Source organism: Nomascus leucogenys, chromosome 5 (genome assembly GCF_006542625.1).
Source record: "Nomascus leucogenys isolate Asia chromosome 5, Asia_NLE_v1, whole genome shotgun sequence".
In the NCBI taxonomy this organism is placed as follows: domain Eukaryota; kingdom Metazoa; phylum Chordata; class Mammalia; order Primates; family Hylobatidae; genus Nomascus; species Nomascus leucogenys.
In genome coordinates this window covers 11,582,352-11,598,620 of record NC_044385.1, presented here as the reverse complement: position 1 = coordinate 11,598,620, position 16,269 = coordinate 11,582,352, and the positions used below count along the sequence as shown (strand labels likewise).

Here is a 16,269-nt window from a genome sequence, read left to right as displayed (position 1 = left end):
TTTAGCTAGATTTGAATCAGCAATCCTAATTTCAAGGCCAGTGATATGTATGTAATACACTTCATATTTTTATTTTATTCCACTTGAATAAAGTAGAACATTATATATGACATGACTTAATTATTAAAATATATGAGGTACATGTTCTCATAACTGGTAAGGAAACAAGTTTTTCCAGACGAATCTGTTTCTAGTCATCAAGAGATTGTTTTCTAAGAAAAATCTGAGCTTCATTATATTCATAAAAGGAATTGCTAAGTTTACTCTTAAAAACTTTAAATAATTTCACAATAATTTTAAAAACAGCAACAAAACAGTAATTCCGGGGAGAAATGAAAACCTACCTTATCTAACAGGTCGTAAGCTTTACTAAGGAGGGCGCGCCAGAACTTCACAGTGAGTTTGTCTGCGTTCCTTTCCATGGACTGTGCAACTGCATTGATATAGCCGAGAACGGTCTCCAGCAACCTGAAACACGGAGCCTCACTCAGCAAACGGCAGCTGACGGCACTCAGAGAACTTGTTCATGTCTACCTTATGCTAAATGTTTCAAGTAGAAAGACCAATTAAATAATTCTGTACTAAATTATTCCAAAAACTACTCGGAAAGAAAGGAAATGAGGCATTATTGCCATAGACCGAGATCATCAAGAAGTAACTAGGCGCTTCTGTGCAGAAGCATCATCATCCTCGCTCAGACTCTGTGAGGTGCTGAATAAGCAACAGATGCTGAAAGTGTTTAAGGAACCCAGTCATATCTAGCTCATGCTCAGTGGGTCTCACTGGGCTGTCCAAGTGGGGTGTTCAGGGAGTTATGGCCCTAGGTTAACGGCAGGTGTGTGTGCACACACACATGCACACACGCACACACACATTTGTATAAAGAGAAATATTAATACAAATGAACATATAACTCACTTCTTTCACATTATTAGGAGACAAAAAAAAAGACTACAAACTTCAAATAACCTGTAATTAGAAAAGCACACACCAAATTCCAACACAACTGCCACTGGAGATCCCCCCACTGCTGCCAGCCTAAGGGGGGAGCTAGAGGGAAGAGTGGAGACAGAAGTTGACACGGCACAGCAGAGGAGGGGAGAAGGGGGCTCAAACAAAATCAGCTCCAAAAACGAAAGTCCTACACATAGCGCTGCAAGTCAGCCCACAGGACTGGAACTCAGCAGCTCACAATCCTGCCTGCAGGGCAGGCACTTTCCAGTGGATGGGGCAGGACAGTGGCCCTGGGAACGCCATGCATCTGAAAAGGAGGTACACAGCAAGGCCAGGAGGCAACCCCCGAGGACATGGGAGAGAAAGGAAAATTCCTGCACCCAAATATATAATGGCAGCACATGGATTAGAATCCACGGAATAAAGAATTCATGAGCCCATAGAAATCAGGGCCAGATTAAGACACTCAACAGATATGGCAACTCAGTACGATACACAAACGTGACATGGATCATGATGCAGAAACACACGCGGTGTAAAGGACAGTGTTGGGATAATTAGGGAGACTGGAGTATGAACTGTAGATTACATCACTGGATTGGATCAATGTTAAATTTTCTGAATTTGATCAATGTACTGTGGTTTTATAAGAACATCTCTTATTCTTAGAGACATAATGTATATGATTTACTTTCAAATGGCTCAGAGAAAAAACCCTACATAGGGAGAACGCTAAGGCAAATGTGGCAGAAAGTATTATCAAATGGTGAACCTGGTTGTAAAGAGTATATGAATTTTCTGTACTATTTTTCCAGGTTTTCTATAAGTTTGAAGTCATTTCCAAATAAAAAGTAAAAAAAGAAAAGTAAACATACCTCTCTTCAAGGCCTTTTAAAATCTCAGGACCACCACTCTCAACTACCTAATTTTTAAAGAAGATGTCATTAGCACGGTATGGAAGTTGATAATAAAAGTCATTTCAAGTCAGTTCAACGAAACTTGGACCATTCACTGAAACCTTAAACAGCAACTGTTTTCTGACATTACAATTTAATCAGGTTCATATCATCCACATTATACTGTAGTAACTCTATTTCTCTTAATTTATTTTAATTACATTCTACTGGTAGTATCTAAAAAGTACTACAATGGTTCAGAAAAATACAGCAATCAACACTCAATTACCACTACCGAATTCTAAGACATGCTGATCTGGTGAGCTCACATATCATTTGTTGAGAAGTTAAACATTACAGATTCAGCTGGAATCCCCCACGTACTGCTCCTTGGTCCTATTCTCCCTCTACCCCAAGCCCCACAAACACAACCATCATCCCAAATCTGCTTCCAAATGTTTCAAACAGTACATATCATGGAACAACATGTTTTTCTGGAAACATATTTTTGAGATCTATGCATGGTGACTTATGTTCTAGTTCCTTCAACTGCATAAGATATTCCTCTATAAATACAACTTATCTATCCATTTGCCTCTGTTGTTAGATGTTTAGTTTATGTCCATTTTTCCCCCTTTTACTAATAATGCTAGAGAAGAACATTTTTATGTCCCTTTGAGCATCTTGGTAAGTTTTTACAGCATATATGCCTAAGGAAGGGAGTGACCAGATCACAGGAATTGCTGGAACTTTCAACCTCATGGGATCCTGCCAATTGCTTTCTAAAGTGGTTGGAACAATCACACTTTCCGCCACTACGTACCCAATCCCTGGGACTAACGACTTCAACAGTTTTGCCAATTTGATGGGTATCACATTTAATCACATTTCCTGCTTATTGGAGGCTAAATGACATTGTACATTAACTGGCCATCTGTAATTCCTCTTCAGTGAATTCATACTCTTTGCCAGTTGTTCGAATGGAAATTGAGGCTTTTTGATTTATGCAGAGCAATAATCTTCTCTCAGGCTGTGGCTTTCTATTGAATCAAAATTTTAAAGAAATTCTTTCCTATCCTCCAGTCACAATCATGTTGTCCTTGATTTTCTTCTAAACATTTGAACTGTTGTTTTTTACAACGAAGTTTTACTCTGACTAAAGTTGTCTTTTCTATGAGGTGTGACACCAGACTTTTTCCCCAAATGGAAAACAAATCATGCCAGGGCCAGCACTTGGACCATTCTCTCCAACTGCTTTGTAAAATCACCTGCTGCACCTCTTACGCCTGCATGTGTTTCTGGGCCTACTGTTCAGTCACATTGATCCATCTGATTACTCCTGCACCATACCACTGTCCTTGGCCCCTTACAGTTTGGTATCAATGTATCAATATCACTTCTTAAAATGATGTAATTGAAAAAGCACACTGAGTTTCTAGACTAATCTGGGCAGATCTGCCACCTTTAAATAGCGAGGCTTCATATGCGTAAACACAGTGTCTCTCTTTCCATTTCTTCTAAGTTTTCTTCTGTGTCCCTTCATATCTTGCACATTTCCTCCATAATATTTGTGCACATATTTTTGTCAGGCTTATTCTTGGTACCTTGTAAGTTTATGTTTTTATTATACAGGAAATCTTTTTTTCTACTCTGTTTTCTAATTTGAGGAATAATAATATAAGTGTGTGAGACTAATTAGTTCAGCCAGCCTGCTTGATACAGATCACAACCCACACTGATCTCTCTTAAGCAAGCTTACTGAACTCATTATTAGTTCTAATTGCTGATTCTCTTCTTTCCTGATTCTTACACTTCATTTCTTTTCCTGAATAGAAACAATGACAGAGGAGATTCTTGTCCCTGACTGTAGCAGGCACACCATTAATATTTCATCATTAGGTATGATACAAACCACAAGCTTCAGATTGTCACCTTCATTAGGCCAAAGTAATTCCCATCTACCCTGCACTGCTGAGAGGATTTTTTTCCTTTTTTTTCTTATTTTTTGAGACAGAGTCTCGCTCTGTCGCCCAGGTTGGCTGGAGTGCAGTGGCTCGATCTTGGCTCACTGCAAGCTCCGCCTCCCGGTTTCATGCCATTCTCCTTCCTCAGCCTCCCGAGTAGCTGGGACTATAGGCGCCTGCCACCACGCCCGGCTAATTTTTTGTATTTTTTAGTAGAGACCATGTTAGCCAGGATGGTCTCGATCTCCTGACCTCACAATCCGCCCACCTCGGCCTCCCAAAGTGCTGGGATTACAGGCATGAACGAGGATCTTTTTCTCTTAAGTTGTGAATGAGTATTGAATCTGCTGAATTATTTCACTGTAAAATGTAAAATGATCATATGTTTCCCTTCTTCATCTGTTAATGCATTATAAGGACTTAATGAACTTTACAGTACTCAAATGTCAAACCATTTTTGTATTCCTCGTCATATTCCTTTCTTTCCTTCCTTTTCTCTCACTGTTTAAACAAATTTAATACACAAACAGAGACGTACACAAATCATACATGCAGAACTCACTATATCCAAGTAAAGAAAAGCTGGGCATGGTGGCTCATGCCCGTAATCCCAGCACTATGGGAACTCGAGTTGGGAGGATCGCTTGAGGCCAGGAATTTGCTATCAGCCTGGGTAACAGAGCGAGACCCCGTCTCTACAAAAAAAGTTTTAAAATTAGCTAGACGTAGGTGGCACACGCCTGTAGTCCCAGCTACTTGGGAGGCTGAGGCAAGAGGATTGCTTGAGCCCAGGAGTTCCAGGTGGCAGTGAGCCATGATCGCTATACTGCACTTCAGCCTGGGACACAGAGTGAGATATGTCTCAAAAAATAAAATAAAATACAGGCAATTTATCTACTCAGCTGGTAGACACTTGAGCTGTTACCAGTTTTGTGCCACCATGAAGAATGTCATGAATATTATAAACATTCTTGTAGATTTTTTTGGTGTACAGGTTCATGAACTTCTGGTGGGTACACAATACTTAAGAATGAAACCACTGAGTCATAGAGTTTACATTATGTTCAATCTCAGTAGATCATGATGAACAGCTTTTCATGGTGAAACGTACTTTCTTTTTCTATTATCTTTAAAGGCATGCCTCACATTTTCATGAGCCATTTACCAAGCTACTTCTACTGGTTGAAAACAGTTCCTTGGAAACAGCAGAACACCTTATAAACACATTTAAAGAACACATTACCTTTTTCAGAAAATTATTGGAAGACAGGAGCTGAGACATGAAGGACACTGACAAAAATTTAAAATGCCGCAGTTGCTTGCTAGTGTGAGTCTCTACATTAAAAACCTGTAGCATTTCTTCTTGTGATTCACTCTTATTAGACACTGCTTTGGGAATGGTTTCTGAAACAGCAATAAAACAAGTGACCTTACTCATTTTCACCCGAATCCTTCATACACAATTAACAGATATGACCTTTCAAGTAAAGGATGGTTAATGGGATAACATTTTCACAGAGAAATTTGTTCATCTATTACATCCAGTTTCTCCTCTTCTAAATTAGTGAAAAACGTGAGTGTATTTGCCAAGAAAGTACCCAATGGCCCTGAGAAGTGAGTGTTTAAGACAAAAAACAAAACAGGGAAACAGGACAATCAAATCGAAGAAGACCATATCACGGAAGGAGTCTTTGAACTTCCAACTGCAGATGGAGACTTCTTTACTCAATGTATCTAATGTAAATGGGGTTGGCAGTGCAATGTTAAAAACCACTATCCTACAGAATGACTTACTGCTAAGACACTTCCTTACCCACATCACCACATGCTCTCCAGGGACCTCCCTCGTCTGTCCCTGCCAAACCTGAGCTGACTGCAGGATGGGACAAGTTACTGCCTCGCCAAACAGGGATGACAGCGCCAATGGCTGGCCACACAGAAAACAGTCTCTGCGGAGCTCTTAGAGTACCTTCTTTCTAACGTGCCTTGTTGTTCTGCTTCGAATTGTAGAGAACTAAGAACTATCAACACGTCAACCCTTTCTTAATGAAAAAAAGTTTTTTTTAGAGACGGGGTCTTATTATGTTGCTCAGGCTGGTCTTGAACTGGGCTAAAGTGATCCTTCTGTCTCATTCTCCTGGGTAGCTGGGACCACAGGCTGACACCATCACACCTGGCTTCAGCAACCCTTTCCTAAGCCAGCCTCAGTGGTGCTGCGGTTAGTGGGATTTTCTTCAAGGCTCTGCTGTATGGTACAATTTTAATATTTTGGTGCCACTCTTGTGGTACCTTTTTTTCTTTTCATGTAAATGTCTTCAGATATTTTAATGAGAAGCTGAGAGACAGCTAATGAGGTCCTGATCATTTACTGTCATTTGAACCTAACTCATCCTGGATACCAGCAACATTCCACAGCCAAGACGTCAGCACAGGGCACAGAGGTATAAAAGACAATGTGTGAGGAATGGCAAATGGAATTCCGACTATTTTCCATCAGGATTCAAGAAACTACACAATCAAATTAAAATGATTAACTTACTTTAAAAATCTTTCTGAAGATGTACTAAGGATAACCTGCATTCTCTTCTGTTTCTCTTTAGCTTTCAGATTGAACAGTAAGTGACACCCAATCTGCGCTTACCTTCTTTTTCCTCTGGCAGCTTCAGTAAGTACTGGAGGATATTCATCAAGCTTTGTATCTGATGCTGGACACTAAACTCACAACAGACTGAAAACCAAAATTCAGTGTCTGCTTCTAAAATAGCATCCTGTGTAGAAAAAGAAAAAGGTAACAAATCTGTACTTAGGAATTGTGAAGGCATAATTTCAGGATAATGTGCATTAGGATTTCTAGCAGGACAGAGTATACTACTTTATTTAGAGTAGGTCGAGATCTACTCCCAGATCCCAAGTCTAAGAAGTCATTTAAAAACGGTCCTTGACTTATCCAAACAATCACCCGTGTTTGTGTCTTACTGACTTCAGGGAAACGGACGCTCCTCTATTTCCCCACAAACTGCCTTCAAAACCACTTTGAAGAGACACTGTTTCATTACTCTTCAGCCATACTCTGCTGGGCTTAAAACGGAACCACTTGCGTGGCACCAGATCTGTTTCTCACAAAAGTTAATTCGCCCTCAGAAGATGTTTTGCTGCAACTGAGGATATTCAGAGTGCTATGGGCTCTGAACGCAATTTTTTAAAATGCCAAAAACCTTTTTGAAAAAGGTTCTGAGCAAAAAGGTTCTAAATAACACACATTAGGCATCATCAGCCCCATGTTTAAACTGGACAATATCATAAAATCTGTGTGAGAAATCACCATTTTCCTCATCTTCCCACCCTAGGTTCTGACCTTTTCGCCATAGGCAGCCGCCAGCACTGTTTTTGTGACATACTGTTCAAAAAGCAAGATAAGGAGAATCCAGAGGAATTTCTCTGCACCCAGTGTATCAACAAGTTGAACAAGGATGGGCAGGCGCCTGTGCTCCGGGACGTGTGGCAGTGCATCCACAAATACACTAATGATTTTTACCACGATCTCTTCAACGTTTCTTGAAACTTCTATAGAGTCTCCACTATCAGACTGCAAAACAGCAAGCAGAGACAAGGACTAGTTGCAAGTAATCTTCCACAAAACAAGTTTAGGTGGACAAGATAAGGCTTTTAGTTGGGCCCCAAGAAATTGCCAGAAGAATTTTATTTATTTTTTTAGAGACAGGGTCTTTCTCCGTGGCCCAGGCTGAAGTGCAGTGGTGTGATCATATCTCACCACAGCCTGGATCTCCTGAGCTCAAAGAGATCCTTCTGCCTCAGCCTCTGAAGAAGCTGGGACATCCCAGGACCCCACCACCACTTTTTAAAAATTTTTGTAGACGGGATTTTGCTAAGTTGACCAGGCTGTTCTCAAACTCCTGGCCTCAAATAATCCCACCTCAGCCTCCCAAAGTGCTGGTGTTACAGGTGCATGCCACCACACTTAGCCACAAGAGTTTTAATAATCAAAGGCCTAACAATAAATATTCAGTAAGTACCTGTCATGTCCCAAGCGCTACTTAGCCCCGAGGGGAATACAAAGTGTATGATGTGAGCCCTGCCCCAAAGGAGATTTATTTTCTGTATGAAACAAGATATATGGCTGGACGCAGTGGCTCATGCCTGTAATCCCAACACTTTGGGAGGCCAAGCTGGGCAGATCACCTAAGGTCAGGAGTTCAAGACCAGCCAGGCCAACATGGTTAAACCCATCTCTACTAAAAATACAAAATTAGCTGGGCGTGGTGGTGCATGCCTGTAGTCCCAGCTACTCAGGAGGCTGAGGCAGGAGGATCACTTGAAACCAGGAGGCGGAGGTTGCAGTGACCCGAGATCATGCCACTGCACTGTAGCCTGGGCAACAAGAGCAAAATTCTGTCTCAAACAAACAAACAAAAGAAAGAGAATACAACATATGTGAAAAGATAACATGAGGCAGTAATGGCAGATGCCAAATACATGACACTGATAGCAAGTCTGCTTAGACTGCCTGGGAAGGCTGCACAAATCATGCAGGATTTGGGTTGTGCCTCAAGAAGAATGAAGAGAAGCAGAGCACAGAAAAGGCCAACAACTTCCTGCTGCTTTCAGAATAAAGCCTGAACCATTTTACTCCAGGTATTGGTGATCAAAATATAGTTGTTGAATAAATGACAGAAAGAATGACAGAAAACACTTGAATGAATAAACCAACGTCTACCTGTCTCAACCCTCTGCTCTCCATCAATCAATCACCATTACATTCTTCAAACATGCTGTGCACATTCCTAGATCATGCCTTTTCTCATACTACTGGCTCTGCCATCACTGAACAAATCCTATCCTTCTTTCACACCAGTACAAATTCTATTTCTTATAGAACTTTCTGGTCACCCTGGCCCACATAGACTTTCCCCTATTCTGAACTCTTAGCATTTACTTATTCGACTGGCACTGATCATATGAATGCATATTATTATTTTTCTTTTTAGGTATATATCCTATACTTGCCAACTTGGTGGACACTGAGAACACTAATCTAATACTAAGGTTAAAAGAAGGTGCTGAATATGGTCATCCCTGAGATGGTCAATAGCATGAGAAAAGACATTAATTAACAAGTGAAGGGTACATAGAAAACTCAAGTAGATGACCAAGCTCTTTTATTCTTGAGGCTACTTTTAACTTTTGAATTGTTCATTCCTTACTGGGAGAGAGAACATCTCACCTCTCTGAGTTTAGCTCTTAGAGAATGCTTGGTAAACATTTGCTAAACTGCATGTTAACAAATTTTTCACTGTAGCTCTAAAAGTTCCTAGCCTCAACATGTAAGAAGGTATTATCAAACTGATGCAATGTCCTGAAATAGACGGTGGATGTGAATTTACCCCACCCGAATGATGTTAAGACGCTTACAGTTACACACTCACAGCACAGCAGAACCAGCTACAACACGTTTGTTTACATTATTGGGAAAGACATTGCCAAGACTGCTTCTTAGCTTCAATGTTCTAAAACTTAAGGGCAATGTACGTGAGCATTTCAGAAAGGCTTTTATACAATTCTTGAGGATATTAAAAAAAACAAAACCAAAAAAACTAAAAAAAAAAGGCTTTTAATGTCATTTACATGCAAAATTTTTAAATTAAAAAAAGAAACCCCACGATGGTATAAAGAGAGCTTACCTGAATAAGTGCGGGAATAACCATTTTCACTGTCTTGTTAATAACTTGAAAACTGTAAGTATCATCTAGGCGCATGACATTGGCTCCCATAAATGTAAAAATAGACATGATATTGTGTAGAACTTTATCCTGAAAGAAAACACAACTATCAACATTTTCTGTTTCTATTAATTTCTACTAATTTTTTTTTTTAAGAGATAGCGTCTCGCTCTGTCATTCAGGCTGGGATGCAGTGCAGTTGTGTGATCATAGTTCACTGAAACCTTGGACTCCTAAGCTCAAGCAATCCTTCCACCTCAGCCTCCTGAGTAGCTAGGACTACAGGTGCATGCCACCCTGCCCAGCTAATTTTTTTTCCTTTTCTTTTTTGTAAGGATGGGGTCTCGCTATGTTACCCGGGCTGGTCTTGAACTCCTGGCCACAAGTGATATTCCTGATCAGGCTAACATTCTCCATTTCAATGATTCATTACAACTCACCAATAAAAAGAGAAATAACCTGATTAAAAAACAGGCAAAGGATTTGAAAAGACATTTCTTCAAAGAAAAAATTCATATGAAAAGAATGTAAGCACAAATACTACTTCATGCCCACTAGAATGGAGATAAAAAAAGACAGTAACAAGTACTGGCAAGGATGTGAAGAAATTGGGATCTTTACAGGCTGCTGGTGGAAGCAAAATGATGTGGCCACTATGGAAAATAGTCTTGCAAGTTACTCCAAAGTTAAACATAAAGTTCCATGTGACCCAACAATTCCACTCCTAGGTATATATACCCAGGAGATAAGAAAACATGTCCACACAAAACCGTGTCTAGAATATTCATAGCAACATAATTTATAATAGCCCCAAAGTAGAAACAACCCAAATGTCCATCAACCGATGAACAGACAAACACAATGTGGCACACACATACAACAATATTATTCAGTCATAAAAGGAATAGATTCAAGCTTCAACATGAATGAACCTCAAAAACATTATGCTAAGCAGCTGGGCGCGATGGCTCACGCCTGTAATTCCAGCACTTTGGGAGGCCGAGGCGGGCGGATCATGAGGTCAGGAGATCGAGACCATCCTGGCTAACACGGTGAAACCCTGTCTCTACTAAAAATACAAAAAAATTAGCCGGGCACGGTGGTGGGCGCCCGTAGTCCCAGCTACTTGGGAGGCTGAGGCAGGAGAATGGCATGAACCCGAGAGGCGGAGCTTGCAGTGAGCTGAGATCACGCCACTGCACTCCAGCCTGGGCGACAGAGCGAGACTCCATCTCAAAACAAACAAACAAACAAAAAAACATTATGCTAAGCAAAAGAAACCAGACACAGAGGGCCACATATTGTGTGACTCAATTTATATGACATGTCCAGCATAGGCAGATTGATAGAGACAGAAAATGGGTGACTAGTGGCCAGGAGCAGGGTGGTGGTGGTGGTGGGGGTGACGGCGGCAGCGGCAGGGAGGAGGGAGAGGAAGAGTGACTGTTAATGGGTGTAGAGTTTCTTTTCTGGGGTGATGAAAACACCTTCAAGTAGATCATGGTGGTGATTACACAAACCTCGTGAATATACTAAAATCACTTAATTGTATACTTTAAATGGGTGAATTTTATGGCATCTGAACTATACTTCAATAAAAACAGAAAAAATATTAATGATTCTTAACTGTTTCTGGATTATCAACCCCTTTGAGAAGCACAGACTCTCTTATAAGAAAAAAAAATCCCATATATATATAAAACCTTGCATATGATTTCAGTAGATTAAGACCCCCTAAAGCTCATGGAGAACCCCAGGTTAAGGAGCTCTGACCCAAATCCTCAATATGAAAATAGCTTCGATCTCTTTACAAATGTTTAAATGATGTTTTTCATAAAAGGGACATGATTTCTTTAAATGATATAGTTTATGATCAAATTAATTTTCTTAAGTCACTGGTTAAAGGTTATTTTGAGGATTACTTGAGGATAAATGAGATATTAACTTTTCCCAATTAACATCAATACCCACTGTTTTATTAGATAGTGTGCCAGGTATTATGCTAAGTACTAACCACAAATTATCCAACTGAATTCCCCCAACAATCCAGTGAAGAAGGTTATTATTCCCACTTGATAAAAAGGGAAACCAAAGCTTAGCAAGATCAACTGGCTCATACAGTCCCAGCTATGAAGAGGCAGGGCTGAGAGTCTCACCAGTGCTGGAAGATTCCAAAGCCTAACTGATTAAATTTAAAATCAATAGGTGCCAATGCATTTCTGTGGAAGAAAAATATCTGAAATATCTGCTAAAATCTTGTATCATTAACACTTACCGGAAATATTCCAGCAACAGTGCCCAAAAGTAAAAGGGCATGGTGATGGGTCTGCGGCATCTCCGAAAGGCGGATGCACTGAACTATCAACTCCACATTGAACTTCTCCTCATCTAAAATATCTACAGTGGTGAGAAAGACAAAAACCCTAAGTGGCAGGTACACTCACACTCAAAGTAGATAATTTTTCTAACCTTTCCTTCCAAAAAGTACCTACCTTTGGGTATCTTACCACCATCTGGAGAGAGTTTTTGGCAGATGTTGAGCAGACAACTAAGAATTAATTGTTTGGTGTATTCCATATTTCCCTGCTCTTGTGGCAAGGGTTCTAAACACCTTCAGGACACCCAAAAGAGAAATGATGGGAAATGTAAAAGTTGTACAATTCATTGTTACATTAATGACCGTTGTCCAGAACTCATATTCAATAAGGAATAACTAAAATACTATCATTAAACATGAAGTCTAGAAATAAGATATAAGATTTCTAACTCTAATTTTCTCTCATATAGACAGGCGCTATGTCAAATTCCACGTCCTCTCTATTGCACTTTCCATTAACCTATTTGGAATCTTACAGGACAACGTTCAGAATTACTTTGCCTTTCACATGAAAGCACACGCTACAATTCATACTCAATTTACACACACACACAAATCTACGTATACAGAATATATACATCTATATATATGAAAATATATTTAGATAGCAAACACTATATATACACATATCTATATCTGTATAAATTCAACACTATATCTTGAAATACAAGTAATGATGTCCCAGGCATGCTACTGAAAAGTTGAGAGGAAAGGAGGCTGTAAAGTGAGTGGTCATTTACTACATGACACAGGACACTAAGGTCAGTTTGGGGCACTGGCAATGGATACCTAAAACCAATCTTTTAATTTCACCTATAGTACTTGCTTTATTTTACAGACTATCTAAACAAGAGAAGAGTATGTTGAAAAGAGAATGTTAGATAAGATGAGCAACAATTAGAGTCCTGTTCTCTCACAGATCAAAGCCAAGTGTCATTACCTTGATAGCAAGTTAAAAAGAGTTGGCACCAATATCTGAGGACTTTTGAGCTTCTTTTTGTGCTGCAGTAATTCCAGGATGAGAGTTACTCTTTGCCAGTACAAACCTCCAACTTCCTGAACAGATTCTAGATCTTGTGATTTTCTGGAAAATGGAGAAGACAAAAAGTTGGAAAAGCAAACTCTATTATGTGCTAAGTAAAAACCATTGTGCCTGATTATAGCAAACTGATGGGTATCAAAAAGTTCCAATGGTTTCATAACATTCAGAGTCAGGGGAACAACAGCATGTGCTCAATGCATTTGTAGCTCTTACTTCTGCTGCATTTTTTGCCTTCTTTTTTGCTGAACTGTGCCCAAGGGTTTAGCTTTATCTGGTGGCTCCAGTTCTATTCGGACTTGTTCAGCATTAACGGAAATCTGAAATATTGAAGGAAGAAGAGTTGACGATATAATCCATTGGGATAAAATTAGAGCAATAAATGTTAACCCCTAGGAAAGATTTATTCAATTAAGAGGGAAGAATGACTTACTGGATATGCATCTGAACCCCCCCGGCATTGGATGCTACTACCTTGTTACAGACTTCTTAAAAAACCAGAATGAGAAGAAAGCAAAGTAGGGAAGGGTATACACCAAAAGCACTAGCCAACATAAATTCAACTTCAGATTTTCATTTTAACTAAGCTCTCCTACTACCATGCACTTGCTTTCTATATAATTTGTCTTCGGAGTCTCAAGTTACAGCCCTGCGCTTGTCTTGATTACGATACGGTATCACTTCTCCAGTCCAGAGTCACTCAATTTCATGTTCATCCCTTAGAGTGGAAAACTAGTAACGCAATACAGAATCATCCATACCAATTGTTTCCAAGTGCCGGATCAGATATGTATATTCTAATCAGCTGGGAAGGAATAAGACATATACACACATGCACAAAAACAGATCCATTGCCCCAGAGATTCTTTAGATATGGGGTGGGATCCAAGTATCTCTTTTTATAAGGTTCTAACATCACGACTAAATCTTTGGATTCTGATTCAAAGAAAACAACTATAAAAAATACTTTTGCGATAACCATGGAAATATGATCATGAACTAGGTATTAGATAACACCAAGGAACTATTATTATTATTTTTTTACTTCTAATGGCATTGTAGTCGTATCCAGTTTTCAAAAGATGCACATTGAATTACAGAGGGATGAAAGTGCATGACATTTTGAGATTTACTTTAAAGTATTTCAGCAAAGAAAAAGAAGGAAAAAAGATTATGTAAATATGTTAAAATTCTGAGATCTGCTGAATCTAGATACTAGAACTTTATATTATTATATATTCAAAAAACAGAATAACCAGGTGGCTATTCTGATAACAGCTAGGTTTCAATATACATATAAAACCAACAAGCAGAATTTCAATTCCATTATATGTCATTAAACAACTATTTAAATTAAGTAGAATAATGTTACCCAGCTCAATACTGAGCCACTGACTCATTCCTATTCCTCGCATAAAGGAATAGGTAGATTCCGTCTAATATGAGTAAGATCACACACACACATGTTCCTACACGCCCTATCTGGTTAAAATTATCAACAAATACTTCATAAAATAAAATAATGGTAAAGATTTAAAATTTTTATTTTATGCCTCTCTATGACTTACTTTTCCATGATTTTTGTTAATGGTAACATCTGACCTCTTACAAGCACTATAAAATGCAGGACTCTTAAACATGGTGTCCCTTGGAAGAGACTATACATTAATAAAAAAATTACAAGAAGTTTGCAGCTTACCCCTTTAAAAACACTGCTGACAGTCTGAGCACAATGTGAGTTTTTACAGTTCACCAATAAACCAAACAACATTCTTAAAAGCTTCTGCTGAACTTTTTCATCTGATATGGCTGCAAAAAATGGTTTTGTAATCTAGAGGGGGTAGAAAAAAGGCAACTGAGTTCAGTGAACAAGTTTAAACTCCAGAAATAATTTTTATATCAACCTCTCTCAAAATACAAAAGTGTTTCCCATTTAATTTTGTCAGTTAAACTGCAATTCTTTTTAATGACCCATGTACAACATTCAGTTTTCATAAATGGGTCAAATACATCATATTCCTTTAAAACATGTCTAGTCCACCTGTAACTATCTTCTCCAAATAAAATATTCAAGTTTTTTTTTTTTTTAATGCTGTTCCTGTTGCCTTCTATCTTTAAATGCTTGAACATGCTATGCCTTAGTTTCTGAAAGAAATCACTGACCTTTTCAAGGGCTGTGATTTGAATGGTTGGCATTCCTGTGTAAAGTTCCTTTGTTGTGTGCACAGCTTTTATAAATATATCTAGACTCTTTGGATCCTTATTTAAAAGGGAAGCTGAAAATTCATTATACTTTCCCAGAGTGAGATGCAAAACAATGGCCTCATCTTTCAGCACAGCTGTGGGCTCCTTCTGGATCTTTTCTAGCAGTTGTTCAGCCATAGGCAACAGCTGAGAAAGCACCATCTAAAGATCGAAAGACTTATTAGTAAACAGTTACGTATACTGATATGTTTTTGCTCACTCTACAGTGAGTGTCTACTCAAAGCCTGCTGGAAGATGGGAGTTTAGCCTGGAGGAAAAAACCCAATGATGGTAACTTCTTAGACATGGAGACAGCTATTAATTCACACTAAGGCACTCAGGTCCTTTCTGATAGCTCATGTGTAATGCTCAAAAGTGCTAAACTCTTCAGAGATGAGCAGAAGGATAATCTGTGAGCATCCTTTAAGACTTGAGAACAGAAAACACAAACTAAAACTTTAGAGAATAAAAATAAAGTTTAACATTCCCTAAAACACTGTATGCGTCCTTCAATGTTTCCAACTTGGTATAATTAATATTAATTCAAATTATGTATGTGAATCTTTAACTGCTAAACTAGGGGCCAGCAAATTATGGCTTGCAGGTCAAATTCAACAGACCACCTGTTTTTGTAAATTTTATTTACTGAAACACAGCCATCCTCATTTGTTTACACCCTGTCTGTGGCAGCTTTCCTGATACAACTGCAGAGATGAGTAGCTGCAACAGAGACTGTGTGGCCCCAAAAGCATAAAATATTTCCTATCTGGTCCTTTACCCAAGAAATTTGTCAATTACTAATTTAAACTATACCAGGGACAACTAAGGGCTGAATGCAACCTGTTTGTTCCTACCAAGAAAGTGTGATCAAATGGTCTTCAATCCATTTGACTCATTTTAGTTCTCTAAGCCCACAATCAGTTTAGGACTGATGAAGCACACGGGCATTTCTGTAACACTGGGATCAAAGAACCTTTTTTTTTGTTGGTCAGCACATGCCATCACATCAACAAGTGTTTCACAACTGCTTTCTTTTGTAACACAAGCTTCTTTGAGA

At 39.0% G+C, this 16,269-nt stretch overlaps 1 protein-coding gene across 2 annotated transcripts in view; it reads right to left on the bottom strand.

The window, feature by feature from the left end:
* The window catches only part of HEATR1 (HEAT repeat containing 1), a 55,386-nt gene that overhangs the window by 10,400 nt on the left and 28,717 nt on the right, over nt 1–16,269 (bottom strand). For both annotated transcript variants that reach the window (XR_004030063.1, XM_003267301.4), the window contains exons 23-34: nt 15,132–15,374; nt 14,668–14,799; nt 13,185–13,288; nt 12,870–13,013; nt 12,045–12,163; nt 11,828–11,949; nt 9,514–9,642; nt 7,170–7,400; nt 6,456–6,582; nt 5,058–5,218; nt 1,830–1,876; nt 345–468 (exon numbers count right to left, since the gene is read on the bottom strand). Coding sequence is in view for 1 of the 2 variants with exons in the window: in XM_003267301.4 (XP_003267349.1) it covers nt 345–468; nt 1,830–1,876; nt 5,058–5,218; nt 6,456–6,582; nt 7,170–7,400; nt 9,514–9,642; nt 11,828–11,949; nt 12,045–12,163; nt 12,870–13,013; nt 13,185–13,288; nt 14,668–14,799; nt 15,132–15,374 (1,683 nt within the window). In the remaining variant the exon portion in view is untranslated. The remainder of the gene's footprint in view (nt 1–344; nt 469–1,829; nt 1,877–5,057; nt 5,219–6,455; nt 6,583–7,169; nt 7,401–9,513; nt 9,643–11,827; nt 11,950–12,044; nt 12,164–12,869; nt 13,014–13,184; nt 13,289–14,667; nt 14,800–15,131; nt 15,375–16,269) is intronic.